Source organism: Myiozetetes cayanensis, unplaced genomic scaffold (assembly GCF_022539395.1).
Source record: "Myiozetetes cayanensis isolate MyiCay16 unplaced genomic scaffold, myiCay2020 scf6-25, whole genome shotgun sequence".
Taxonomy (NCBI): Eukaryota; Metazoa; Chordata; class Aves; order Passeriformes; family Tyrannidae; genus Myiozetetes; species Myiozetetes cayanensis.
The window spans coordinates 20,474,995-20,500,047 of record NW_026087853.1 but is presented as its reverse complement, the minus strand read 5'-3'; the positions used below and the strand labels follow the sequence as shown (position 1 = coordinate 20,500,047).

General features: G+C 47.5%; 3 protein-coding genes across 5 annotated transcripts; 1 reads left to right on the top strand and 2 right to left on the bottom strand.

Annotated features, from left to right (window-relative positions):
• Positions 1 to 506: 506 nt before the first annotated feature.
• On the bottom strand, positions 507 to 2,139 carry NOXRED1 (NADP dependent oxidoreductase domain containing 1). Its single transcript, XM_050335652.1, is given in 5 exon segments — positions 507 to 955; positions 1,398 to 1,466; positions 1,469 to 1,624; positions 1,663 to 1,831; positions 2,113 to 2,139. Coding segments are annotated over 5 exon segments (870 nt in total).
• On the bottom strand, positions 1,489 to 17,692 carry VIPAS39 (VPS33B interacting protein, apical-basolateral polarity regulator, spe-39 homolog). 3 transcript variants are annotated; one of them, XR_007631548.1, is made up of 22 exons: positions 17,637 to 17,692; positions 17,371 to 17,463; positions 16,822 to 16,921; positions 15,378 to 15,521; positions 14,358 to 14,396; positions 13,951 to 14,015; positions 12,191 to 12,247; positions 11,204 to 11,296; positions 10,551 to 10,584; positions 10,009 to 10,111; positions 9,893 to 9,920; positions 9,641 to 9,714; positions 8,983 to 9,058; positions 8,569 to 8,703; positions 8,024 to 8,065; positions 7,536 to 7,625; positions 6,127 to 6,213; positions 5,518 to 5,607; positions 5,102 to 5,206; positions 4,604 to 4,828; positions 3,412 to 3,587; positions 1,489 to 1,629 (listed from the first exon to the last, which is right to left on the bottom strand). XR_007631548.1 is itself a non-coding variant. In XM_050336541.1 (20 exons), exons 2-20 carry the CDS (start codon positions 17,461 to 17,463, stop codon positions 4,808 to 4,810), a joined length of 1,476 nt encoding a protein of 491 aa, XP_050192498.1. In that variant the 5' UTR covers positions 17,637 to 17,692; the 3' UTR covers positions 3,921 to 4,807. The 3 variants fall into 3 exon arrangements, 1 of the variants encoding a protein (XP_050192498.1); XR_007631549.1 differs by lacking the exon at positions 1,489 to 1,629 and having other exon boundaries at positions 3,393 to 3,587; XM_050336541.1 differs by lacking the exons at positions 1,489 to 1,629; positions 3,412 to 3,587 and having other exon boundaries at positions 3,921 to 4,828.
• A 361-nt stretch (positions 17,693 to 18,053) lies between these two features.
• AHSA1 (activator of HSP90 ATPase activity 1) lies at positions 18,054 to 25,053 on the top strand. Its single transcript, XM_050336544.1, has 9 exons — positions 18,054 to 18,220; positions 18,516 to 18,706; positions 18,865 to 18,947; positions 19,105 to 19,222; positions 20,854 to 20,942; positions 21,289 to 21,423; positions 23,317 to 23,418; positions 23,952 to 24,003; positions 24,422 to 25,053. Exons 1-9 carry the CDS (start codon positions 18,141 to 18,143, stop codon positions 24,592 to 24,594), a joined length of 1,023 nt encoding a protein of 340 aa, XP_050192501.1. The 5' UTR covers positions 18,054 to 18,140; the 3' UTR covers positions 24,595 to 25,053.

Genomic DNA, 25,053 nt, shown 5'->3' with positions numbered 1-25,053 from the left:
GTGCTGATTAAAGCCTGGCTCAACAGAAAGAGTGCTCCTGACTAAATTATTATGTTACCAGGATTCAGTGGCTTTATTGAGATTCCCCATGGGGATTAAAAAACTAAAAGGACAAAAAAAGACTGGGCCTGATCCTGTTTAGTTTGTTACATCAAAGCAGTAGTCAATACAAAATATATGTAATTTTTTCTGTAATTCAGTTTTCTATTGAAGCTGCAACAGAAACACAGTGAAACCAAAGCAGTTCATAGGCCAAGAAGACTACGTAATACACAAATGGAGAGAAAAGAAAAGAAAAGCTCAGGCAGCCAGGGGTAGGTGGGTTTGTTGAAGAGCCTACAGAGTGAAACGTAGAAGAAAATGTGTACATAGGGTTGTTAGCTGGAATAGTTTAAAAAGTCTGAGAATGAACAGTGCTGGTTCTCGTACCCCTTAGTCCCATGAGATGAGATATCCCTGTGATGAGATCTCAGCAAAGCATTCTGCATGGGCTTCATTATGGTTTATTAGAATTTAGAATCATACTCAGCAGTTTCCTCTGGAATTTCTGAGAAAATGTTGGAAGCAGCTGTGGAGCATGAAGACTTATCATCCAGTATCACACCAGGCTCCACTACAGCTGATTAGTGCTGATTACCCACACTGCTTTGTAGACCAGTCTCCAGAGGATGCTTGGTATAGTAAAGCACCAGGCATGGCATAGCACTGGACAAGCTCTATTTTAGCAGCTGGCTAAAGAGAGACTTACTCATTGGTACAGCTGTCAAGTCAAACCAGGGGAAGGTTCTGGGAAGAGAAAACAAATAAAAACATTTGCGGGCAACCACAGTCCAAAGCACCTTGCTAATAAGGTGACAAATAATGGTTTTCTTCAATGTCTGACTACTAGACTCTTCCTTGGGCCTTTGAGAAACAGTCAGACTCAAAGACTTGAATATAAAATGTTCCAGGCATTACTCTGCCAAGTGGAGCAAAACTCAGCCTAATGGCTCTAGAGCAATCCTGCAGAAGCAGGAGTCCATTCCCGCAAGCAGTGTTCCCCTATCTAAACATCCTAGTTCATGAACTGCCATAAGTTCATTACCTTTAAGAACTGTCCTCTCTAGATATTCCCATAGGAATTTTTTTTTCTTCATCCAGTGCCCCAGTCCTGCTCATTGGCTTCAGACAACCCTGATAAGTAACCAAACAGGAACCAGGGACAAAATAACTCAGTCCAGGTCTTTTATCACTAATACATCATCTAGGGCAATCTTCCCTGGCAGGTATGTGGTCCTAAGGGCAACACAGAGCTCAGCACCTTCCAACCCAACAAGACAGCCCATGTTTTAGCTGTGGGATGAGGCGAGTTTCAGAGCTAAGAGGAAGCCTGGACAAGCAGTACCTCAGCATTCAACCGTTTGCTTTTTCCTCTCGAGTCATCGAAGAAGCAAAACCTTTGCTGACAAAACTCTTGTATGCAAACTTGGACAAGAAGTTTTCTGCTCTGCCCAGATGGAGTAGCATTCAGGAAAACTGAGGTCACTGAGTAGTTTCATTGCCTTCTGGTGAGGCGGTTTCTGCCACGTGCTGCTGTTCAGGGCTGCGTAGAAAATGGCCACCAGCTATTTGGCATTGATTTTTATTTTCCTTGAAAGATGAATAAAATAGAATGTCAATTACCAATGAAGTTCCTGAGGAGAGGGATGGAGATGTCAAAGCTGTACACAATGCGGGATTCCTGGATGACAGGACAAATGACAGAGCAGGCAGACAGGAGGCAGCAGAGGAATGCAGTGTCCACCCAGGACACCAGCTGAGCATTGTTGTAAAAGCATGTGAGCCTCTGCTTCTACAGGTCTGCTGAGATAAGCAAGGAGAAGGGGACTCAAGAGCTCACAGAGAGAGCAGAGGTGACCAACCAGCACTTCTGGGCACTGGAAGCATGATTACCTGTGCTCTGTCACATGCAGGTGAAACACAAACCACTGCTCCCAGATTGGGACCGCTGTCTGCCTGCCCAAAGTGGCACAGAGGGATTCTGGTGGCTGCCTATCACTGTTCCTACATGGCAAAGGGTAGCAGCAGAATGACACAAAACAGGCAACCTCTCTGCCAGGCATAAGCATGCACAGAGCTCAGCTTCCTGGCCTGGTTCATGCGGGCTGAATTAAAGCTGAAACAGCCAAGCCTTGGGATCTAGCTAGTTTTCAAGATCTATAAAAAGCTATTTAATAATCCCTGTTTCCTATCTGCCCTGAAACGATTAGAAAGATTTTATTCCAAGCATCTCCCTGGAGGCCCATTCTTCCCACTTGTCTTTTTTTATCTAAGAGTTTGTGGGACAGTTGACAGTGTGTGTGGAAGCAGTTGCAGTGCTGGCAGGCCGCTCTCCTCTCCTGGCTGGGCCTCCATAGCCCATGGAGAAGCTTGTCTGTTACAACTCACCCTGCAGCTATGAAACAAGGAGAGCGATATCGCTGTTTCAGCGCTGCCACCCCGTGGGGGAGATGGTTTCTGCTAGGTGAATATTTAACAACCTGGAGACTCAGTCACTGACCAAGTTCTTAGTAAATGACAAGGAGAATTTTGAAAAGCCACAGGAGTGGAGTGGACAAAATTAAAATAGCCAGCATTCAAAGGACAGGGTTAACGTGTCCACCGACCTCACCTGGGACTGGTAAAAAAAAGCAAACAACTAAATTGATGTTTGGTAGACAGTGGGTTCTGCTGGAAATGCTATGAGAAAAGTGCACCTAAAATTTTGTATAAGTGCAGTCCCACTTCCAGGCCCAGGCTGGGGAGCACTTACCCAGGCTCTCAGGACACCTGGTGGAAACGTGGAACTGGGGCACAGAGCTCAGCTCAGCATCAGGAGCACTTCATGCTCGGAGAATACAGATGTGAAAATTTATAGCTTCATCAGATGCCTACAAGGCTATATTCAGCTTCTCCTGTTGTTCCCTGACATAAATCCCAACCAGTGACGCCATTCCAACTCCTACAACCAGGCAATGTCCTGGACTGGAGCATTGTGAGAGCATGGTGGCAATCCTCAGCCTAATCTACAACATTCTGGGTTGTCTTAGGGTGAATGTTGCCAGCAGGTTAAGGAAGGTAATCCTTGCTTTCTAAATCCAGAGTGCCATGACAAGTTCTGGGCTTCTCTGTACAGAAGAGACATGGAGATACTGGACAGAGTCCAGCAAAGGTCCACTAAAATGACTACAGAATTGGAGGATCTCTCATACGAGGAGAGGCCAAGAGCTAGGGCTGCTGAACCTGGAGAAGCCTCAGGGGGAATCTTATCAATGTGTCTAAATATCTGATGAGAGGGAAGGAAGGGACTCAGATGCTTTTCAGTGGTGACCCGTGACAACAAGGCACACAAACCGAAATGTGACTTCAGTCCATCTGAAGACACATAACCACCTTTTTACTGTGAATGTGGCCAAATTCAGGAACAGGTTTCCCAAAGAAGCTGAGTTGTCTCCAGCTGCGATACTGAAAACCCAAAGAGATGCAGTCCTGGTCTGCCTGTTCCAGGTGACCTTGCTAAAGCAGGACTGGACTAGATGATCAAGAGGTCCTTTCCAACCCAACTGACTCTGTAAGGAAAAAAACATATACCAAAAGAAAAAAATGAGAGGGTGCAGTGCAGCGGGGAAGCTGGAATCCAAACCTACCCTTGTGTTTGTTTTACCCCCTGCAGCAGCAAACTCTCCTACAACATTAAAATTATTTCATCTGTGCTGATGGCATTAAAAGTGTGAAATAAGGTAGTGCTGAAAGCAAAGCCACTCCATGGTGACATGCACTGTGCTTTTCAGAATGAGAAAACACCCTCCATATTCACTTTGTGGGAGGTGTGATAAATTGCTTAGGATTAGCACATAAGGGTAACAATGTGCTTAGTCAGGGAAGGAAACAAACAGCCCAAGGAGAAAGAAACAGCTTTATTTAAGGAGTTAAAGTGAGGTCTTGAAGGATGAAGCCAGCAGTTGCCTGAGAAGTTGTGTTTCTGAGAAAGTGCAGTTCAATCCTTCCTGGCATAACACTCTCAGAGAAAAGAGCTGCTGGTGCCAGCAGGTTTATGTCAACTGAGAGGGGTCCTTGATTGCTCTCCATCCAATAGGACTCTAACCAGCTCCACACTAGGTGCCTGTCTTTCCCTAGTAAAGGGATCTTCCAAGTGCCAGTGGTAGAATACTGGCAGAGACTGCTGTCCTGGCTCTCTGCAGGAGTTAACACACCTCTTTTCCAAGGATGAGCCAGAACAAGTCAAAAAAAAAAAAAAAAAGTTTTAAGGTGCAGCTGATCTTTTCCCCCAACACTTGGACACAAGGAGAACTAGGTCCAGTAGGCTTTACTCCAGCCACAGCCATGATTGGTGATGCCCAAGCCAGCTTGAGTGTTACAGGGACTGGGCAGCACTGTCTAGTGGAAAGACTCACAAGTGTGACTGACTGTTCCTCTTGCAAGAATAAGCCCAGGCACCACCCAGAGCAAACATTAACCTTGCTGTGCCTAGCAACTTCCCTCCATAAACAAAAGTGATGCCTGGCTTACAGCCAAGTCAAAGACAATTAGATTCCAAAAAGAATCATCCCTGATGGATCAGTACCATGATTTCGATGGCTACGTATGAGTAGCTGCCTTCAACCAGCCTGAATGCCACTGTTCCTCAAGCCACAGGCACCCACTATCACTGACAAACGCTGATCATGCAATGATTAGAAACAGAGCTGCTCTGCTGGCACTGGACTGGGTTTTGCAGTTTCCACTTTCACTGACAAGGCAATGGCCAAACAGGCTCCTTCACAGGTGCTCAGTTCTTCCACCGGATTTGCTAAAAGAGAGAACAAGACATGACTAACAGCAATGCTGAACACAGATCCCTTAGGGGCCAAGTTAGTGACTCCCAAACCCTGACAAGGACAGCTATGACCAGAGGGTGCACTTTCCAATAGTATAACTATTTATTCCTATGCTGAATGCAACCCCAAACATAAGATTAGCTTCCCAGCAGGAACAGAAAGTATGTAGGACAACCATGCCCTTACACCTTATCTATGTCTATTTCTGATGAGAGTCTTTGGAAGAAAATGTAAACACTTCTTACCATGTTGTTAAGAATACTGTTTATCTTCTCTTCTTCTGCAGAGCCCCGCTCCACCTTGCACTTATATGCTGTCAGTTGGATACGATCCTTTAGATCCCTGTAGGTCTAGATAAACAGCAAAACCAACACCCAGCTGAGTGGACACTTCCACAGTTGGTGCCCTGCAGATGAGCAGGGCAACTCTACAATCCCCCATCAAGTTCCCAACACAGAACAATTTCATAACACAAATACTAGGAGTCACTCTCTTGGCTCACTGGACTTCCACTGGGAACTTTTTCACTTTTCCCAGGCCACAGGGATCAAGAAACCTCACCAGGCACATGACAGCAATGGCATGTGGCAGAGCACAGAAAAGCTAAGAGAGAAAAAGCAGGCTCATATCCCATCTCTTCACACACACAGCAGGCGCCTACCTCAATGACAACATCATGGCACTTGTATTTGGTAGCAAGGTTCAACCGGGTCTCCACATCCTCCACCAGGCGCACGTACTCCTGCAGCACCTGCCCCAGATGGAAAAATGTCTCAGCTCCCTTCTGCAGGTACCTCTTGCCTTGTTCTCTCACCTTAGTCCCAAAACCTTTCAAGGTTGCTGGTCACACAGACTTGACCCTGTCCTTCCTAAGGGAACAAGTGACCTGGAAAAGACTGTTCAGGACCCCAGAGGCAGTAAAGCTTTGCTGACAAAGCTCAGAGTCTTAGGCTACCTCCTTCTATGGATCAGGTTAACCATTGCCAGCCAGATTAGGCAAGAGAAAATTTGATGTAGCAAAGAAAGGTGGCAATGCACAAAGGGAGAGAGTTCACACTTGCAGTCAGACTTAGGACCCAGCCCTCACTATCACCCACACTTCCTGTTGATGCATGGGTTGCTCAGCCAAGTGCTGTGCCCACCCGGCAGAGCCAGCAGCTTGGCAAACTGTTCTCCCACTCCAAACTAGGAAGCAGCTCACTTAGGGAATTATTAAAACACCAAATCCTAACAAAGGGCAAGAGGACATAAGCAGTGCTTCCTTGTTTACCTGCACAGGAGCATTGTTCCTCTGCAACATCTCCACAACCCGGTGGAAGCCAATAGGTGCCTTCTTCTTGGTGTAGCCCAGCCAGTTCTGAAAAAAGAACCATACCTATGTTAAACTAGAAGGGCAATTCCTCCAACCACAAGAAAATGCTTTTTTCCTAGTGCCAGCAACATACTGTACCAGCCACCAAATGCACTGTCATGGTTTCGCTGGTTCTTAGAAACTAAGCAGGAATTTTTTCCTCCCCCCCCCTGCCCCCTGTGTGGAGGGAATGTTGAATGGGGAGTTAAGTAACACAAAAGAAGTTGCTGGTAAGGCCACATTCCTAGCTGATGGCCCTCAGAACCTTGTCTTTGGGGAGGGGGGAGGAGTTTCTTTTTACTTTTTTTCCTCTTGTCTCCTGGGGAACAGGGGGGAGGAGTTCAGGTTGGCTGCTGGAGCTGGAACGAGCTCAGAGTGCTTTTTGTTCTCAGCCTGGCTGTCAGCTGTGGATTCTGCTTGGATTTTCATTGGAGAGGAACTGTTTTGGGAGGTTTTCCCTTCTCCATTCCCGTTTGTTTCTTTCTTGGCAGCAGTTCTTGTGCACAAAGGGAGAGGGAAAAACTATACTGCACAATTCAGCCAGCAGAACAGAGTGAGTTCCTGTTGGGAAGGACTTTTTTTTTTTTGTTCTTTTTTTTCTCTCCCTCCTCTCTCTCCCCTTTCCCAGTGTGGGGAAGGGAAATGCATTTTTGGTTTCTCCAGTACACCCAGGAGGGTGTCTCCAACGTGGCAACGACCAGTGATCCAACAGTGCCCCCTGCTGACTGTGGTTAGAATTGCACCAAAGGGTGCAAACTGAACTGTTTACCTTTTTCTTTCTTTATTGGTTTATTTTGAAGGGGATTATTTGTGGGTATAGGAGTATTGTTTGGTTGTTTTACTTGTTTTCTTTCATTGCTTCTGCCAATCTACATATATCTTTTAATAAAAGGCTATTATTTTTCCTTATCCACACTTTTTTTTTTCCCTCAATTGGAGCCTCCTAATTTCAGATTTACAATTGCTTAGAGGGAGGAGTTTGGGTCTTCCTCATAACTCATCCTCAGCAAAACACCTGTGTCTCATTTAAACTGAGACATGTATGCTTGGCAGAGCCCTTCATGCAGGGGCTGAGCACAGGCTGCCTGCAAATCCTTTGGTAACGGAGCTCAAGGGCCCTTCTCCAGCCTTGTTGCTGCAGCCAAGCTAGGCCCAGCAAAGGCGTCTTACAGAGAGAAAGGAGAAAGGTATTTCAACACTCTGCAGAAGAGGTGCTAGGCCCTGCTAAAATAAAACCACTCTGCCCAGTAACTCCAGAAAAAGCCAGCTATCAGTAGCAGATACCAGTACTTGGAACTGGGTCCCCAGCAAAGCTTTCTGCAGCTCACCTTGGTGGTGAGGAGGGCATCCACATCATTCCAGGCTCGCAGTTTGGCACGGGCAGCCAGGGCAGTCAGCACATACTGCTTATCAGGAATCTGCAAGGCAGAAAGCTGCAGTCAGAGCACCAGCACAGCTCAGAAAGCCTATGCAGGTTGGACATGAATGGCATCTGCCCCAGCCCTGTCAGGACCCACATCAACAGCCAAGCAAAACAGCAAGATACTGACCGAGGCCACAGCCAGCATTGTAGGGAGTATGAAGTGGGGATTTGCAAGTGCTGCTACAGACAGGGTGCTTCCATTGAAAGTCTCCACATGGCTCCCACTTACCTTTCTAGGCTCCAGAAGGGCCCTGCTCAACAAGGATGCCATGCCCCCCTCCATATCTCAGTGTTGAGCCCTTCAGATTCCTCCTACTGAGCCCCCTTACTGCATACAATTTGCCTGTGCATGTTTTCAGCTACTGCTGCCACAACAGAGGGAGACTCACGCACCTTAAATGTTTTCTTCAGGTTGGTGGGGCTGCTGAACGTTCCCTAGAGAAAGCAGACAAGTTAGTGCAAACTCAGCAGGACAAGCCATGGGAGAGGTTCAGACACCTGTTGTAAGGCCTTGCACAGGGTGAACCTCCCCAAGATTTTACTGCTTTTTGCTTATATCAGTGCCACAGGGAAGCCAGTTGGCAGAAGAGAGCAACTAGCTCTCTCCCACCGGTTTGGTTTCCCTACATCCTCAACTGGTGTAACTCCAGCACTTCCAAGACCAGTACTGCCCACCTAAGCCTAATGGGATTTAGGGCCAACTCTGGCTCCTTGGAGTAGGATGTAAAAGACAGTGGTTTCTAGAAGGCAACTCCCTGACAAGCTATTCCAGGCTGAATGTCTCAGAGCACAAAACATAACTCAAAACTGGTCCCAGACAAGGTCTCTCTGAGGGATGTCTCCCTTTATTTCCTTAACATGCTCCAGCTTGACCGCCCCACATCTTGAGGGCTACAGGGATGAGATGTAACCCTTGTCTTCTCCCACATCATCCTCACCTCAGCCTCTGTGTAGTGGTAGAAACAGGAATAGAAGAGGGTGGTCACTAGTGGCATGTTGAGAATTGAAGCCTTGCGAGGATATTTCCGAAATATCTCTGACTGCCCAGACATCTCCAAGTGCCGATCATTAGCCTGCAGAATCGGGAAGACAGATGGGGAACATGAGCCAGGGGAACTGCCTGTTTAGCTGTGGGATAGTGGCCTGGGGAGAGTGTTGTGATGGTAATGTGCAAGCACAGCCTCAACATGCTATGAAGTCTCAGATCTGGTATTTCACATGTAGCTTGGAGAGCAGTGAAAACTACACTAGCCAGGGCAGGCTGGTTAGATCCAAGTGATGTAAGTTGGGGACAGAAAGAGATCTCACAGGTAATCCCAGCCATCCCCTGACCAGCAGGGAAGATTTGATACCTCAATGATGATCTGTCGCTCCAACAGAGTGTAATGGTCTTGGACATGGGAGGTATCCTCAGCTGAGAACGGCAGCCTGGCCAGAACATGAAGGAGGGAGACACTGTCACCAGCTCTTAACAAGTACAGCATCCTCCACTTCCAAGTGCACTTAGAAGAATGCTCTTCTCTACCAAACAAGCTCCCCACAGACAGAGATGTACGGAATAGCTCCCATTCTCCCCAGCCTGAGTGGCTAGTAGGTACTCTCAAGTTCCAGTCACAGTGCCCCCTCCAACTGGCTCCCTCCTAGACAGGCTCCAGAGAAAGAAACATGTGGCACCTCTCACAGAACAACCTGAAGTGGATGCTACACACTTCCTCAAGCGCTCAGGCACCCAAACTTCCACCTTGCACAACCTCAGGGGTCAATGATCAGAAAGTCCTTTGAAGCATCTCTGCCCCCAAGTAAGCAGCAAAAGGTGCTGGACTAGAGATCACCACAAATGCCTCCTCTTTGGTCTACATTGTGCCTGCAACACGGCACTCCCACTGAGGCAAAACCAACATCAGCTCTCAAACCACATAAGCTGTGGCACTGGGACAGAGTCTAATTTTCTTTACTATCACCTTCTGTGAAGCACCCACATCCCTCCCACCCTCTGGCATTTCTTCTTACCCAATGCAGCCTTTCAGAAATTCCCTCCTTTTTTCTACATCCTGGATGTTCAAGTGCTCCCGGTACTGGGACAACTGGAGAGAGAGGGTAAAGAAGCAGTCTGTTCTCAAGGATTTGGGAGATACAGGATTCCAGAGGGCAAAATGGGGATGGAAAGCTCTCACTTGACTACCAGACACCCTGCAGCCAGCCTCTCCCTGCCCACTACACTCCCTCTTCACTAAAGGAGCTTATGCTCCTGGGAATACTCACAGCAACTTCCTCAGTCCTGTCTAGGAACCTGCAAAAGGGAATGATCAAGCATTAACTTGGAGGCAGGTTCCAAGCAGTGTGCTCAGCCCTACCACAGGACAGGTCAAGAGCCTCACCTGAGCAGATCCAGAAGCAACTTCTGCTCACCCGTCTCTCTGAGGAAATGGATCAGGTGACACAATGCCACCTGCCGCACCTCCAGCTCCCGAAACAAGATCTCTGCAAGGGAGAGAGATTATGTACAGGTGGATAAAGTAAGTTAGCACTACCAAGCCAGAGGGGATGAGGCACGGTGCCTGGAGTTGCAAGTCATTGGCAGGATTCAACAACCCTATCCCATTTTAAGTCACAATCTTGGAGGCTAGAGCATAGGAGCCCATTCATTGGGCTACCAGCTGAATTCACATCTATGTGCTACCTCTACAGATTTTCATTCACCCCATCACCACCACTTACCAATGCTTAAAGCTCCTTTCTGGGGTCTTTGTGGGCATCACTGTCACCCCTCCCACATTACACTCATTGCAAGTATTTCTTGCTCAGTAAAACACAGCAATACCCCAGCTGCTCTCTTTGTGACTTGCACCCAGTGAAAGAATTAGCTCCTCTGCCCTTAACTGAAACACACTATAGAAACCCCAGCCTCAGTCACACGCACCTCTCCGTAGTGTCCGTTTCAGGAATATCAGGACCTGTGAGCACAGACAGGCAGCTCAGAATTAAGACAGACAGACAAACAAACATACAGCAGACTGGTCAAGGCTTGGGGAAGCTCTTACAGCACTGAACTGAATTCTGGTACCCACTAGATTCAGGACAAACAGTGAGCCAGGGCTACAGCTGCCTAGATGCCTGCCTAAGCTCCTACTTTGGAGCTTAGGTAAGTGGGACCAAAATTTACAAAGAAAAACTTTTCCATGTGAGATCCAAGGGATTAAATATCCTGGATGAGGGAAGCTCTGACACAATCCCATTTACTGTCTGATGCTTTAGAAGCCAGAAAAACTGGTGAGGCCCCTCAAATCTTCTGTGCTGCAATTAGCAGACTAAACTTTGACCTTCATGAAACTGCTCCAAAGATCTGTAAGGCTGATGGATCAGGTTCCTTATTATTAACCTAAATTAACATGAATTCTGCAAAGCGGCAGAAAAGCCAGCAGTAATATGGAACTTCCCAGTCTTAAGCTTTGACACTTGTCGGTAACTGGTTTTAACTTGCAAGACTTGGAGGCCAACTGAATGCATTCTCACAAGCACCCTCTGTGGGATTATCCAGAAGTCCCAGCCCTCTACGGCCCCAACAGGACTCACAGCTGTAATGACATTCCCATCATGCCCTGCCACAGCTTCATCCAAGAGCACCAGCTTGTCCTGCAGGGAGCGAAATCTCTCTAGAGAGCAGACCTGGAGATAGAAGAGGTATAAGCAGGCAGATGGGGAATCAGACAGTCTTCAGGCTGAACCAACCCACAAGGTATCATCTATCCTCCTCCCGTGAGCCCTTCAGTAACATGAATAACTGCCCTCCCAACCAGAGGAGAAATTCTCATTTAGCTGAAACCACATGCTGCATAATCCCTGGAAATCTGTCCCAAGGAGCTGCAGAGTCAGCCTTCATTAATGCCCGTCTAGGACAGCAGACAAAGTATATTCAGCACAAACACCCTTGTAACACAGCAAAACTTTCCTGTACACCACAAACCACTAGTTCTGACAGGAGAAGAAAACTGTGCAGGGCCCTTTCCACAGAGGAAACCAGAAAGTAGAGTTGTAACTTTCTCCCTTCTTCTTACCCCACATCTGGGGCCTCTCAGCCTGAGGAGACACATGCAGAGTAAAACCACAACCTCCCTATGTGCTCTCTGCACACTGAGGCAGCTGAGACTAAGATTCCAGTTCCAGTGTAACCAAGACCAATTCTGTCTTCCTTCCTCCACTTGCCACCAACTGAGAATGGAGATAAAGCCCCACACCCTCAGATTTTTAAAATAAACCTAGCCCCAGAGAGCAGAAAGGGTAAAGAGGGACACAGCAGTATAGATACCTCCTGTCAGAGCCTCGCTGACGGGACAACTCAAATAAACAAAGCAACAAAGCCCTGAAGGTCTCCTGCTGCTCCTGAGCTAGTGTGATCCCAGCACTGCCACCTGGCAAAGCAACAGACAGGCAGAGCACCATCCCTGCTAAGTGTTGCAAGAAACACAGATCCCCTCCCTGCTCCTGGAACAGCCAGGAGCATAAAGAAGTGTAAACCCACTCTCCATCTCTTACAAGCAGGTGGGAGTGGAAAGTCCTTACCTTGCCCCTCTGCATTCGCCTGACTGTATCTCTGGGGCTCCAGTCACTGCTGTAATCCTGCCACAAGAAAAACAAAGTGCCTTTAAGCCTTGAGAGGCCAGATCATGTCAGCAGTCTCCAAGCTGCTTTCCACTTGTGCTGCATCAGTGCTGGCTGATGTGTAGCCTCTCAACTTATCATTCAGCTGCTCCAGGGAAGGTGTTAGTAGGATGTCCCTACAGTGTTGAGGTGCAGATTCTGAGCCCTCAGACTCTGCATATGCTGGTGGGAAGGGATGCTAAAGGCTCATACGTTAATACAGCCTTTCTGTTGCCTCAGAAAGGTCCTTTGTCATATCCTGAAGTGCATTTCATCAGGTTGTCCTCCTTGAAAATTAAAACTCCCATGTTGCTTTCAGAAGGACAAACAAAATACATTCAAAACAGACAAAGCCAAAACTGAGGAGGAAGGAGTCAGTTTCTCGTTATGATTCAGACTTCTGCTGGTGAGCCTTCCACAGCAGCACAGGGAGTACAGGGACAACAGCACAGAGTCGTGTAAGACAAGTGCAATGTGACAAGGGCATCGAAGCCTGTAGCAAGACCATTTTAAGGCAATATGCTACCACTGTTGCAATAACCAAAATTGTTCCCCTGCAGCCTGCAGACTCTATGACCTAAAAGCAGTGGATAAGAAGTGGAGGTGGTCTGAGTCACTCTTGAACTCAGACTCCATAAATGATTCTAGGTCTCTGTGAGGCACTCAAGCCAGCAGTTGTAATTCAGCCTTCTGTCCCAAAAAGCCCACAGAAAAGTACCATGCTCTAACCAACTGACCTAATCTCTACTTGTTCAAGTCCATGTGCTCATATGAATGAATGTTAGTGGACTTCAAGATCCATCAGCCAGTGAGCAGAATAAGCAGTCTGAGAACCAGGAATTGGCATGGGACCTTGAACCCTAGGGGCTCAAGGGTCCAAGTGCCAGCAACCGGAGGAGACTGGGATCTGGGATTTAGCTACAAAACAAATCAGATGTCTAAGACCAGCTGCTGGAGGGACCAATACAGTGTGTCTATGTTCCACTAATGGAATTCAATCCTGCTTAGACAGAAAAGAGACTCAGGATCAAGCTGGAGTGTTTTCTCTATGCGTCTGTTCGTAAAAGCATTGGTTTCTGTCTGCGTTAATCCATCCAGGTGGCTGTGTTCCTATTGTGCATGTCTGTATCTGTAGGGAACATGTGCTCAGTCCTTTTACTGGGTGGACCTAGCAACATGGAACTACAATCTCACACCTAGCAGAAGGAATCCACCCAGTCCCAAAATCCACTAGATTCTCCAACACCTAACACTGCCGACATGGGAGATAAACATTCCGCATTCTCCCCAGCTGGAACTCTCCCTCTATGTTGTCCCAGTGATTGATGAAAAGGAAATTTCAAAGCTTTCAAATTTAAAAATGTAAAAAGCACACGTGATGCCAGTTTATCTAGCCCAGCATGAAAGCAGCTTAGAAATAAAGTACTGTTTAGAAATCCTTTTCACAAAAGCTGCTGGGCTATTAATTATGAGAAGGAGTAACCAAGACCCCCCAGCAAAGCTCCCTGCTTCTGAGAAAAAGCAGAGAATACCTAAGTTACTGTAAGGCTGCATTTTGCAGCTTTCTGTCCTGTTCCCTGCATTGCCCTCTGCTGTCTGAAATACCAATTAATCACTTCCCATGAAACCAGTGGAGCAGGAAGTTCTCTGATCTCAGCATACAACAAGCACAGTCTGCTCACCTTGTACTCAGCTTTCGGTCTGCGCAGCTCTGGGGCATAGTTTTTAACTCCAGTGTCAGTGAGGGCTGAGAGGGAAAGGCACAGCTGAGTAGCACATCAAAATCCAGATTCACATCCATTTCCAAAACCATCCTTTTCTTGGTTTTCATGGTAAGCACCAAATGGCAACACAACATTGCTCTAAAGCGACCAGCTGACCGTTGTACATAAGAAATTTCCCCAAATCATCATGCCAATTCTTTAATTTCTTTGATGAAAGAACATTCCATGATTGAACTTTCAGACAGGCCATGTTTCAGTTTCTCTTTCTGCCCCGTAAGGCAGATGACACTTCCCTTTTTTCGCAAATGTTTTGTTTTATGTAAATCTGCACCCCTCCCAAAATGAGGCAGGGATCCAAAGCTTACCATCTGAAAGAGACTGGAAACTTGGAAGTTTGTTTCGTCCTGAAAGAAAAACAAACACTGATGTGAGACTGTCTCTTTACCAGCAACATCTCTTCCACAGGGAACATAAGCCTAGACTGCAAGCCAGTTTGCTGCAGCTATGCCACTATAGAACAAGCCACTCTGTATAGTGATTCACACTACACTGGCACAGCTGGGGCTCACCTGCTTACAGAGTAGGGCTTTGATGTTTCCTGTGGCATCACAAACCATATCACACCCCGTCCCTATCTGCCCTCTTGGTGTTGAGGCTAAGAAGTTAGAATGCCTGAATGCACTCATCTACCTGCAGAGCAGAGGCTCAAGCACACAGCACTCCATAGGCCATAGACAGCTTCATCCACCAGGGCTGCAATTTGAATGCCTTTACCACTTTATTATCAAAGTTGAGCATAAAAAAACACCCCAGAGAAAGAGAGACAAAGTAAAAGCTGTTTTATTGTCTTGCTGTGAGACAACAGAGCTGAACTCTTTCAAGCTGTGTAGGTTTGCCCAAGGCCTGCTGCACAGTTCTCCCTGTAACCAGCTATGCTGCCACTGCTGCTACCACACGTTTGCTGAACCAACATCAACAGCAGCCAGCTGAGCTCCAAATAAAGGATAATCAACATGCCTTCTCTACAGAACTGAAGATCAAATGAGGGCTACATGGATCAAGCCAGTCCCTTCACAGCTTGCTCTTTTCCACTAATCAAATGGATTGCTGTACAGTGCTGTGATCTACCCTGCTGTTCCATGGAACCTGGATTTTAAGAAGCTGTAATCTCCAAAGCCTGCTCCCATACCACAAAAGCATGCAATCTTGTGCACAAGGCAGTCTCCCGTTTCTGACTAGCAACCAATACACTCTCAACCTGAGGTGAGATTGGAGTGTCCCTGTTTTGCAATAAAACAATTTACATAAGACAGCACAAATGCCCCTTGATACTCTGAGCGAAAACCCATTTGTCCATATGGTATATGATGATCCTCGATCCTCACCTTTGAACAGGCTGCTTAGGGAGTATGAAGAAGCTTGTTTGGGTAACGCAGCATAGGAGGAAGAACCCTTCTGTAGGCTGGAGTCTCGGCCCTCCAGTGAGCTAGTGCTGCCAGAGGCTGTCTCTTTGATTGACCAGGAGATACCTGTGTGCAGACAAAGGTCATTTATAACAGAGGAAAAGAGTCTGTAAAGAATGATCTTATGGCATGGCAGGAATGTTACCAAGTATGTGCTGGTCAGTTCTGCACTAGCACATCTTGGTAACTCTGACCCTCAGCATTAAGTAGATGCGGCGCATCTATCCATGCAGAAGCCCGGCCTCATGAAATACTGCTTGTTAAGCGGTTGCAAGTTGTCCTCCAGAAATGGCTGTTTTCAGCAATGTTGTACAGCTGGTTATGGCTTAGGTAAAAAAATGCACAGACCACCCAACATTTATAGGATATCGCACAGGGCAAAGCATAGTCCTTGTTCTAAAAGTACAAAGGAAGACAGAGAGTCCTTGGCCTACCTCAAATTGCAGAAGCTTAAGAGCAGACTTTCCTAACACTGGAAGACTGTGTTCCTTCCCATAGAGACAAAACAGCTATCAGTTGTACATATGCTGCTAGCAACAAGATGTGTCTTCCTCCTGATTGCTCAAGACACAGTTCCCCTTCTTTTCATGCAACTGCACAACACACATTTTAGAAACAGGGTGATAGAGAAAAAACCCAAGAGGTAGAAATACCTTGGGTAGGAAAAGAAATGGCCTGTGGGAGGAGCTACAGCAAAGGACAAGAAGATCAGAGTCTTTGAAGGTCCTCTGGGTGATCCATGTGTAAATTTTCATTGTTTGGCACTGGCTAGTAAGTGCCACATATTCTGTGGGTCATGAACTCCAAAGAGCAGCACACAGTATGGTGTGTGGGCTGTGAGCTCACTCCCCTCAACACCAGAAACACACTTACTTAATGTTTACAGTTCCCTTTCAAATTTCAAGCATAAGAGTAATTCTATAAATACACATTAAACCTTGGGATATCTCCTTAAAGTGCTGTGGGGTCAAAACACAGAAAACTCTAAATGGTGCCATTTCAGGCAGGGGTGTGAAGGAAATGATCACCTAGAATCTTGCAGGCCACCTGAGCATGATGAATATCAAACCATAACCTCCAAAATATCTGCTGTAAGCTATATATTAGAAAAAATATGGTATATTCCCTCTACTTGTCTACACTCCTCTTCCTTACTTAATTTGGGCTTCTGCTCACTGTCTTTTAAGTGGATCCACTCAAGTAAATCCAGTGCTCACTCAGGCTCACAACCTGACCTGGGAGATTAGGATCAGATTAGATATGCAGGATTAGATAACAAATAATAGTCCTGACCTAAGTGACATGACTCAAGTAGTAATTTTAAACTCTCTGTTTCAAGGATAACTTGCAGTACTTCTGCACTTACTTCCCACAGGTTCTCCACTCCAGCTGACCCTCTCGAGGTCATCATCATCATCATCGACGATATCCCGAAGGCTATTCACTGCCCGTTTGGATTCCTTTAGCTATGGAGAAAAGAGCTGGAATAAGGGCCAGCAGAGCTGAAGAGTGCATTTTGTTTCCCATTACCATCAATATCCCTTGGAGCTTTGAATACAGCTTCTTCAGCTTCCATTGCTTCTTCTGGAGGAGGTGTTTTAGTCCTGGAGGTGTTTAGCAGACACAGTAGTCCCTCCTCACCTTGGGAACCCGAAGGTTTCCCTATACAGACACAAACAGCTCAACCAGCGAGAAATGCAGCTTCGTGCAGGGAACCACAGTCCTGATGAGATTTCGGACTGGCTGCTGTGAGGGGCGAGACGGGAGCCCCTGGTACCCTCGGCACAGGGCAGAAGGCGACGGTCCCATGGCCCATGGAGCACGGAGCCCCAGCGGTGCGCGGGGCCAGGCCTGGGCCGGGAGGGCGACGGGGCCCTGCCCGGCGCGGGTGTCTCAGGGGGCGGACCTTCCCTACCTGCGAGAGCTCGTCATCCTCATCGTCGAAGGTGAAAGCCCGGAACTTGGAGCTGTGCCAGTACTCCTCCTCGTCCGCCCGCGCCCTGCTCATCTGCAACGGCACCGCGCGGCTGCCTCAGCGGAGCGAGGGAGCGAGCGGCTGCCTCGGGGGCATCGCCATCATCGCCCCCGCCCTCATCCTCGTCCTGCTCCTGCTCCCGGTTCCGATCCAGGTCCAGCTCCCCACCCCTAGTCCCGACCCCACCGCCCCGGCCCCACTCTCACCTCGCCGCCCCTCCCGCTCCAGCTGCGCCTCCGCCCGCACGGCGGGGCGGGGCGGGCCGGCAGCGCCGCGGGGCACGCCGGGACATGTAGTTCCCCCGCCGGCCGCGGCGCGGCCGCTCCCCGCTCCACCGCTATTGGTCCCGGCGTGCCTCACGGGCCACGCCGCCGGACTACCACTCCCAGCGGGCCGCGCGCGGCGGTGCGGGGTCCGGGCCGGCAGCTGGGATCGGCACTCCGGGAGCTGCGGGCCTGTGCCGAGAGCGGCGGGCCTGTGCCGAAAGCTGTGCTCCGGCGGGGACGAGCCGCGACGGGACGGGAGCCACAGCTGCAGCCTCAGCTGCCGGCGGCGCGGCGGAACCAACACACCAGGCGGAACCAATAAGACAAGTGTCGGTCCGCGGGGGCGTGCCGGAAGGGCCCTGGGCGGGCGGAAGGCGGGAGGCGGCGCGGCCGTTCTAGCAGCTTCCACGGGCGGTCGGAGCTGAGGCGGCGGTGCCGGTCCCGATGGCCAAGTGGGGGGAGGGAGACCCGCGCTGGATCGTGGAGCAGCGGGCGGATGCCACCAACGTCAACAACTGGCACTGGTGAGCGGGGCGGCCGCGCCCCGGCCTGCCCGGGAGGCCCCGGGCCGAGGGGTGCTCCCGGCGGGGCCCCGGGCAGGGCCGCCACCTTCCCTCCCTTTCCTGTACGCTGGTGCTGAGGCGGGGGTGTCCGGGCTGATCCCCCGACGGCCTCCGCTCCGTGCGTGTGTGGGGGTGCCATGGGGAAGGACTCTGTGTGTGTTGGAGCGGGGCAGGGAGACAAGGACCAGGCAACACTGAATGGTCCCGGTGTGTGCTGGCCTGTTCCAGATTCTCACCCTGTCTGCTTTTCCCGCAGGACAGAGCGGGATGCTTCCAACTGGTCCACGGAGCGGCTGAAAACTCTTCTCCTGCCTGTCAGGGTGGAGGGTGAGGAAGGGGCTTGTGAGGTAACAGAAGTGAGCAAACTGGATGGAGAGGCCTCCATCAACAACCGAAAAGGGAAACTTATCTTCTTCTATGAATGGGCTATCAAGCTGGCCTGGACTGGTGAGTGATGTGCTCCCCTCCTGTTTCAAGGTCAGATTCATGTATAATGTTAAGGATAAGGATACTTATCTCATTTTGGAAATAATAATAATAAAAGTTTGCTGTTACAATTACCAGAGTAAGAAGGGTTGATCTGAACAACGTAGTTGTCATTGCAGGCACTTCAAAGACTGGAGTGAAGTACAAAGGTTATGTGGAGATTCCTAATCTCTCGGATGAAAATGACATCGATGAAGTTGAGGTAAGCACAGCTGAGACAGCTGAAGAGAAGGTGAATAAAACTGCGTTGCTGATTGTGAAAGTTTAGCTGAATTGAAACACATCAGCTGTCATGTTGAACTGAGTAACAAAAGGACTGTGCAAGTATGGCTTTGTTAATACTTGTCCTTGTTGTTTAGATCCTTGTCAGCCTTGCTAAAGATGAGCCTGACACTAACTTGAAGACCCTGATGAGGCAAGAGGGTGCAAAAAAAATTAGAGATGCGATGAAAACTTACATCAGCACTCTCAAAACGGGTATGTAACTGAGAGGGAGAAGTGTTATGGGAACCCATATGGGCTAAAGCTAAAGAAAGGATGGGGTAACAAGAGCAGTTCCTCACGCCATCTCAACAGGAAGGTGTCAGAGCAGTAATAGCAACTTTTCTGTCTCTTCGGGAATTGTTAGGATTTGGCAAGAAACTCTACTGTGTCTAGACACTGTGGCACAGGTTTGGTGGTAACCCAGTAATAAACAGTATTTTTAAATTTATGTTTTAAAACTGAGAATGTCCTTCATGTGCTGAAGCTGAACCATATAGAAAATAAAGCCAGTAAAATGTGTTTGCTACCCCAATGACATGGTTACTGCCTGTGGCACAATTGGGCCTTCTGTTTGTTTATCCCTTGGAAAGCAATGTCTTCTCCAGTTTGTGTTATTTTCTCTTTTGCCACACTCGTAAAGGCATCTAGTGCTACTTGGATTTTAGAATATCTGATGTCTGGAAATTGCTCAGCAGCTTTTGTTGGTGTCATTTAATGAGCTTTCTCAGCAACTGGATCAAATTTCTTTTTTTAAGTTAAATCTGAGTCCAGCAGTTGGAGTTAAATAACTGTGTTTGGTTAAGTTTGGGTTTCCTCTCAAATACAGGCTGAGAACTCACAGTTGCTTTTTATATCGATTTTCCTATATTACACTACATGTGCTAGATATGCTGGGTACAACCATCACTGATTGCTGATTGTCTAGGATCAAATTTCTGTACGCTGCTTTTTTCAGATGTTGTAGTGTTCAGGGTGGGAGATGCAGTCACCCAGTGGAAGATGAGAATGTCAGTCAGAAAAACTGTATGATCTTCTGGGCTGTAAAAAATAAGAGTAGGTGGGAGCCAAGTATGTGGGATACAAGGTTATACACATGATAAAATTCTGCTGTATAATGGAACTTTGTCGGTTTGAACAGATGAAGAGAAGGAAAAAGAGCAAAATGTTATATAATTGGTAAAGGCAGAAGTGACGGAGCTGGAGAAAAAGCAAACGTAATTCTGAAAGAGTCTGAAGATTCTGATGGAGTTACAAAAATGCTAGTGCTGCTGGACAGGGCATTGGTGAGACAGTCCCTGCATTTCCCTGCATAGTCCTGTCATCTGGTGTCAAAAAAGATAAATTGAAGAGGAAGCCAGAAGTAACTATTCTCTACTACAATGTTAAGAGAAATGAAGAGCCAGTCTAAAGAGAAATGGAAAAGCTTGGTTTGGTTAGACAAATACTTTTCCTAGAGCAGCAAGGCAAAAGTATTGAGATGTGATTGCAATTATATTAGAGAGTGAGAGAGAAAAAAAGCTGCAGAAGTCTAAGGCTAACTAACATTAATGCTAGAGCAGCATGTGGAAGATGGTGTGTCTAGGCTACCAAGAGGAAGTAAGTTCCTAATTGTTGGGGTAGATAGATTCTGGCAGGGCCTTTGGTGGAGTGTAGTGAGGGCAAGAATAATTAATTGCTTGTGAAAAGAGGTCTTTTTCCTTTTCTAGAAACTGTTTCAAGTCATGGATGCTAGCCAGGAGCAGGGGGGAAACCAGGAAGCCCTTTTTGATTGTGTATTTCAAAGAACAATTAAAAAGTTTACTTGATCTTTTGTTGGTTTCATTGGCACATTTTTTTCTTTGTAGAATTCACCCAGGGCATGATTTTGCCCACAGTGAATGGTGAACATATGGAAACAACGCCTCAGGTGGCTCCTAAAGCAGAAGACCGCAAGGTAAACAAAACTGTGCAAACATGCTTTGGGATCTGTGAAGAAAGGTACATGGTATTAGATACTGGGGCTTACGGGAGCAACCTTTGTTGTGTATAGGCTGTATACATTCAGGAATTGGCAATCTCTGTTACAGACATGACTGTTTCCATTTGCAGGACGTGATGTTTCTTCCAAGCAGAATGATAAATCTCCCTTTTGCACTCGAATATGGTTGTATCTAATTGTGTCCTTACAAAAAAATCAAAAGCCTTTGTTTTTTCTCTTGGATATGCGAACCACTTACTGATTTTTGATTTTTTTTTTCATGAAAAAAAATGTGTGTGTGTTTTGCTTGTTGTTTTGTTAGATGGCTGCTAAGAGCAGTACTGCTGCATCGCAGTCCAAATCCATAGGAGTCAAGATCCCTACCTGTAAGATCAGCCTGAAGGACACCTTTTTAACATCTCCTGAGGAACTGTACCGGGTATTCGTTACTCAGGAGGTAATGTTTGGCTTGTTCTGAGAGTTGTTCTTTACATACAGGAAGTTCTTCCTAAGAAGCTTTCTAAGGCATTCTGTAGGACACTTGCAGTCCACGAGAATGGAATAATAAGAAAGTTGGTCTTCAGAGCAGGTGGTTAAAGCTTGTGTATGCATCTTTTCACACAGCTGACAAAGGGATTAATGTCAGGCAGAAGCCGGTTCCAGGCTGCTGTCAGCACCTATCCGTAGGTGTATCCCTTATTGCATGTGACCAGTTCACTTGGGATTTATGGTTCTGTGCTTGTGCTTTGGTTTTGTTTTTTCCTTTTAAGGTTAGGTGGTATTAAAGTTTACTTTGGGGATAGCTTCCTCTCTCCTGTGCACTATTATATAGTTTAGGAAGAGAGACTAGCATTGTGTAATTTAAAAATTGTCTTAGCCTTTTGTTCCTTCTATTTTGATAAGAAAAACAACAAAAAAAAAAGAAAAAATATTATATTTTTTAGAACTAGGTTCCATTAAGAAATCAACAAAGTAAATCCATGTGTGACTCAGAACACTGCATAGAATTGGAAAGCTAGGAGTTCTTTTCCCTGGGCAGGCAGAATTCTGCTGTAGTGCCTATAACCTTGCTTTTCTGGCCAGGGCAGGGTTTCTGTCTTTTGTTGAAGACCTTACATTATTGACTCTCAAAGTATCCTTCTGTACAAACCGTCCAGCACACGGCTGGATAAACACACCATGCAGTGGGAGAGCAACTGGCCCACAGGTTGAGCACAGAGGGTAATAGTGAATGGGGTGACATCAGACTGTGACCTGTCACTAGTGGGGTTCCACAGAGCTCCATCTTGGGCACTGTGCTCTTCAACAGCTTCAAAAATGACTTGGACAAAGGACTGGAAGGGATACTAAGCAAGTTTGCAGATGACACAAAACTGGGAGGAGCTGTTGACTCCCTTGAAGGCAGGAAGGCCCTGCAGAGAGACCGTAGCAAACTGGAGGGCTGGGCAATCACCAACCATGTGAAGTTCAAAGAAGGGAAGTGACGGATTCTGCACTTGGAGTGGGTCAACCCTGGATGTTCATACAGACTGGGGAATGAGATGCTGGAAAGCAGTGCCATGGAAAGGGACCTGGGGATCCTGGTCGATGGCAAGTTGAATATGAGTCAGCAGTGCCCGGGCAGCCAGGAGGGCCAGCCATGTCCTGGGGGCATCAGGCAAAGCATCGCCAGCTGGGCGAGGGAGGGGATTGTCCCGCTCTGCTCTGCACTGTTGTGGCCTCACCTTGAGTACTGTGTGCAGTTTTGGGTGCCACAATGTAAGAAAGACATGAAGCCATTAGAGAGCATCCAGAGGAGGGCAACAAAGATGGTGATGGGCCTTAAGGGAAAACCATACATGGAGTGGCTCAGGTCACTTGGTCTGTTCAGCTGGAGGAGAAGAGACTGAGGGGAGACCTCATTGCACTCTAAACTGAGGGGAAGAGGAGGGGCAGGCACTGATCTCTTCTCTCTGGTGACCAGTGACAGGACTCCAGGGAATGGCCTGAAGTTGTGTCAGGGGAGGTTTAGGTTGAATGTTAGAAAAAGCTTTTTCACCCAGAGGGTGGTTGGGCACCGGAGCACCCCAGGGAAGTGATTACAACACCAGGCCTGACAGAGTTCAAGAGATGTTTGGATGATACTCTCAGGGACATGGCGTGACTCTTGGGGATGGTCCTGTGCAGGCCGAAGAGGTGGACTCGATGATCCTTGTGGGTTCTTGCAACTCTTCATATTCTGCTCTGTATACTCTGTAGTTTTGTGACTTACCTCCTCTTCCAAAAATTTTTTACCTGGATGGGAGGCAGTAGGCAAAAAGTTTGTAGGCAGATAATGCCAAGTAATACAGGTCTCCTGAATTCTTTTCAGATGGTCCAAGCTTTCACCCACGCACAAGCCACCTTGGAGGCCGATAAAGGAGGCAAGTTTCATTTGCTGGATGGCAGTGTCACAGGAGAGTTTGTTGACCTAGTAAGTACTAACCAGTGCAGGTGTTATCTTGTTAAGAGGCAGCCTTTTTGAGGTATCGGTTCTGTAGCAATGCTTCTGTCAGCTAACTGTGGAGTTCCACCTGGTGCCCAGTAGTTGTCTGTAACTTCTGTGGCCTTTGAATCTTTCCTGATAGCATGGATTAATATATGGGATTTCAGTCTGGGAGAAAATCTGCCTACCAGTCATAGATCTGCCCTGCCTTGGTGTGATTTTACTTATTTATTAGGGGTTGGAGGAGTGTTAAAGATAGTTTAAGATAGACCATTTTCCTCTTTGGCCCAACTGCCACTAAAGACTTCTGCACAGGGGCCCTGTCTCGGTGTTTGCAGCTGTACTGTGGCCTACCTTTCTAGAAGGCAATTGAAAAGGACACTTAAAGTCTTTTTCCCCTCTGTCTTTATGTGTTTCTCAAGAGGTCTCTAGGACTTCATATCTACACAGTTCCAGTTGTTTTCTATTAGACTGCAAGACTTGCAAAAAATTACTACTCAGTCTTTCTCTCTCTTGTCAAGGTTCCTGAGAAGCAACTTGTTATGAAATGGAGATTTAAATCTTGGCCAGCTGGTAAGTAGTCGAAAAATGGACTATGGTGTTAACTGCCCTTGCCTGTGTTGGAAGAATTCCAGCCCCGTTTGCCACACTGTATTCTGGCTCATGATCAGGGAGCACACGGTGTTCTGGGAGCTGCACCAGTGTTATCCCACCTTCCTATACCAGACTGTCATGTCTGAATCATCAGCCACTGTTTGGAGCAGTGACCAGGGCTTAGGTGGGATGAAGTGGCAGCTTGCTCAGCTGTAGCTGCAACTGCTTTGAACCCCATGAAGAGGGAGCCCTCTCCTCCCTGTGTTTCTAGGGAAGGCCTGCAGCTGTCATAAGTAGATCTTCTGGGAAGGATCCTGAAGAGTCTTTTAAATGCAGCTCCTTGGGGCTGTCTACACTGTACTGCACACTGCTGACAGATTTGCTTTGGTTCCTCTAGGGCACTTTGCAACCATTACCTTGAACTTCCATGACAAAGGTGGTGAGACAGAGGTGTGCTTGGAAGGCAAGGGCATTCCTGCCAGTGAGGAGGAAAGAACAAAGCAAGGCTGGCAGCGCTACTACTTCGAGGGCATAAAACAGACATTTGGCTATGGCGCCCGCTTGTTTTAATACCGGTTGCTGGGAGGCTCTGCCTGAAGACTCTGCCACATGGACTGATGAATTTCTCGCCTGTTTGTTTCTAATCTTGGCCCTGCCGCTGAGTAAAGTGGGATGACAGGTGATGAGGAAGGCTATTGAGCAGCACCACTTTCAGTCCCTCACTGCTTTGTGCATGTCTCGTGCTGCAGGGGATTCTCTTACATGTACATACTTCTATTGCTAAATAAACCTAACTTAAAAAAACTGCGGAATTTGTGTCCTCAGATCGGCTTGAGTTCAAAGGGTCGGTTGATAGGCTGAGGGAGGGATCTGTCTGGAAAAACACCGATCAATGAGGAGTGCTGATGCCAATGTGATTTACTCCTTGCTTCTGGGGGAGTAGAGATCATGAGCTTGATGCAGTTTTTAGTTTTGAGCAGCTGCTCATTTTCTCTCTGCTTTTGATCTGCCGCTAGTAAATGTTTCAAA